This window comes from Rutidosis leptorrhynchoides, chromosome 6 (assembly GCF_046630445.1).
Source record: "Rutidosis leptorrhynchoides isolate AG116_Rl617_1_P2 chromosome 6, CSIRO_AGI_Rlap_v1, whole genome shotgun sequence".
Classification (NCBI taxonomy): Eukaryota; Viridiplantae; Streptophyta; class Magnoliopsida; order Asterales; family Asteraceae; genus Rutidosis; species Rutidosis leptorrhynchoides.
In genome coordinates this window covers 229,197,282-229,200,536 of record NC_092338.1, presented here as the reverse complement: position 1 = coordinate 229,200,536, position 3,255 = coordinate 229,197,282, and the positions used below count along the sequence as shown (strand labels likewise).

The 3,255-nt window shown below is 27.3% G+C and overlaps 1 protein-coding gene across 1 annotated transcript; it reads right to left on the bottom strand.

Moving 5' to 3' along the window:
- Positions 1-1,118: 1,118 nt before the first annotated feature.
- Positions 1,119-1,871, bottom strand: LOC139854420 (uncharacterized). Its single transcript, XM_071843725.1, has 2 exons — positions 1,764-1,871; positions 1,119-1,589 (listed from the first exon to the last, which is right to left on the bottom strand). Exons 1-2 carry the CDS (start codon positions 1,869-1,871, stop codon positions 1,119-1,121), a joined length of 579 nt encoding a protein of 192 aa, XP_071699826.1.
- Between the last annotated feature and the right edge of the window lie 1,384 nt (positions 1,872-3,255).

Here is a 3,255-nt window from a genome sequence, read left to right as displayed (position 1 = left end):
ACATAGCTTACAGTGATTATTAATCGCGTAGCTTTACACGGACAGAACTTCGACTTTAAAACCCGTAAATAACGGTTACATTACCTATACTAACTAATATAAAACTAAAATATTATATTATATATATATATATATATATATATATATATATATATATATATATATATATATATATATATATATATATATATATTATAGAGGGAGAGATTGAATATTGAAGGTGTAAGAGGTGTGAATTGCTTGTTATCCGTGAATCTTAATTATAGGCAACTAAAAGTACTATTGCAACTTTGAAATTTAGGTGCATGAATTATTTTTCGAATCACGGATATTGTAGTGACATGTGCAAATCAACTTTTCAAAAAAGTTGATAGAATTCAACTTTTGATTACGGAGAATTATATTATTATTATTATTAATTATTATTATTATTATTATTATTATTATTATTATTATTATTATTATATATTATATTATGTTATTATTATGAATTATATATATATATATATATATATATATATTATATTATATTTTATTCTTCTGCATAGTTGAATTGTAATTTTAGGTCCGTTGACTCGTACGTTGATACTCAGTTTATGTCTCGGTTCCGGTTTCTCGAACGTATTTTAGTATCATTTAATATCTTGTACTTTGAATTTCGCGGCTTGTACTCTTGTCAATATTTAGACGTTATTCATCGATAAATTGTATCACTTGGATTTTAACTTATACGTTTGAGCATTTGGGATGTTTGCGTCTTCAAATCGTCATTTTCGTCTTCCATCTTCGCACTTATTTAATATAAATGATTACAACTTAAAAATAGAACAATTACAAGTAAAAACTTTACATATTGAAAAGATATTGCGACTAAATGTATGTTCGTTTGGAGCAATATCAGAACCACGGATTTGATTAAACGATACAGTTTAATGATATGTTTTAGCTTTAAAGCTAATGTAAATGTGAAAGTTGTTTTGTTCAGATTACGTTGACAATTAGATACACAGAAATAACAAGAAGCAACCCTAAGTATTTTCATATAACCACTTTATTATTTAAAACTTAAATATTAATGTACAAAGAAAGCTAACAAACAAACATGTATGAATTTGATATTATATGCTTTGAAGAACTTCTTTGTAAACAACATTAGTTGTAGTATTTGCAATATTCATGTCATTGTCACATATGAGTATCTTCAATCCATTTTTATTCTTTACTCTAGAAATAGCAACATATAGATGTCCATGAGTAAAGATCGGAGGGGGTAAAAAGAAGCCAACTCGTGATAGCGATTGACCTTGACTTTTGTTAATGGTCATTGCAAAACACATAGATACTGGAAACTTATTTCTAGTGATCATAAAGGGTAATGTATTATCAGACGAACTTAATTTCATGCGCGAAATCAGGGTTTCAAACCCTATATTCGCACCAGTTATAACCCTGGCTGTTATCAACGATTTCTCAAGCTTAATAACCCTTAGTCTTATACCATTACACAAACAATTGGGTTGGTCAATGTTTCTTGGTAACATGGAAACACCAACTTCTATAACCAACTTGTGATTAGGAATACCTGAAAACTTAAAAGTGTTTATCAATACCATCACAACTCAAGTAAGTAAATTCTTCACACAGGACCAGTTGTAACAAACGATCATTAATATTATCTACATGTTCATGAGTAGGATGAGCTCCAGTTTCATATGAAAAAAGTTTTGTTATCTTCATAATCAAAACTATATATATAGACTAACCCTTTCATTCTTATCAAGAATAGAACTTGCATTAACGTGTAGCAACTGCACAATATCTCTCTCAAATACTACAAATGATGTAGTGGCATTAAGATCTTGGACCCTCATTTGAACATGGAAGCGATATGTTAATTAAAGAAAATATAGACAATCAAATATTCATTATCCCATCAAAATTTCATTATCCCAAAAATTTAATCTATACGTTGAATATACTGTTTAATCCGTATAATGAGTATTTATATAGATATTCGTAGATAAATATTTTTGGTTTTAATTGTGGATAATTATAGCAATTATTGTGTTAATAATTTGCTGACGGTTATCTAATTACAAATCCATAAAAAATATACAAATTCGTAAAAAAGTATGATGTTTGCCTATAAATTTGGGAAAGTCGGTCTTTTCCTATAAATTTGGGATTTTTTTATTTTTCCGTATATATTTTGTTAAATATCATTTTTTTTGTTTAAAAATCATTTAACAGATGATGTTTGCCTATAAAATTGGGAATTACTATTATCTCTATAAGTCTTTGCCTATAAATATGAGATTTTTTATTTTTTCGTATATATTTTGTTAAATATCATTTTTTTTGTTTAAAAATCGTTTAATAGATTAATATTTTTTTGTTAAAGAAAATAAATTTTTTTATGATCTCATCTATATGTTCTTAAATCTTTTTTTATTCATTTTCTTTTATGAAGGAAAATTGTTATTTATGACATCATAAGGTTAGAGTTTTAATATTAGTTACTAGTTAAAGACCCGCGATTTCGTGGGGTTTATGAAATGATAAAATTTTAAGACAATCTCCAACCATAATAGCACAAATAAACAATAAATTTTTCAAAAGTTCAAATGTTTAAAAATACAAATATCACAGGTTTTGTAAGACATTTTATTATAATGTAGTGATACATTCAATATTTTGTAAATAATTTTATTATAATGGAGTGACACAATGCTGATGTTGATGGTGTTAGGTACCCGAGAAGGAGTAAAATGTGTTTCCTAGCCTTAAGGAGGATCCTTTATACGAGGGCTATATAAAGGATCCAAGGCTCCCTAGATTAGTTAACATTAGCCACTGATTTGTAATGTATTCAAGAGAGCCATGGAATATACTTGACTAGTTTGACTAATGCTCTCTACATTCATGTGGTTAATTGTTCACATTCATGGTATTCATGAGATCTAGGATCCTACAATTGGTATTAGAGCTTAGGCCTTCATCACATGAAGGAGATCCTTATGAATACTCATGAATGTTTTCCCTCTACCTTTAAACTCAAACCTTCAAACCTTCATCATCTTCATCATGAAGATATGAAGATCTTCAAATTTTTTCAAAAAATTTTTGAAATTTTTTTTGAAACTGAATCTCATTTACCGATTATCATTTTTCATTTTCATCTACTGATTATTATATCATTAATCACGAATCTCATAACACAATTTATTCAGTTCATATATTCAAGCTACAGTACAT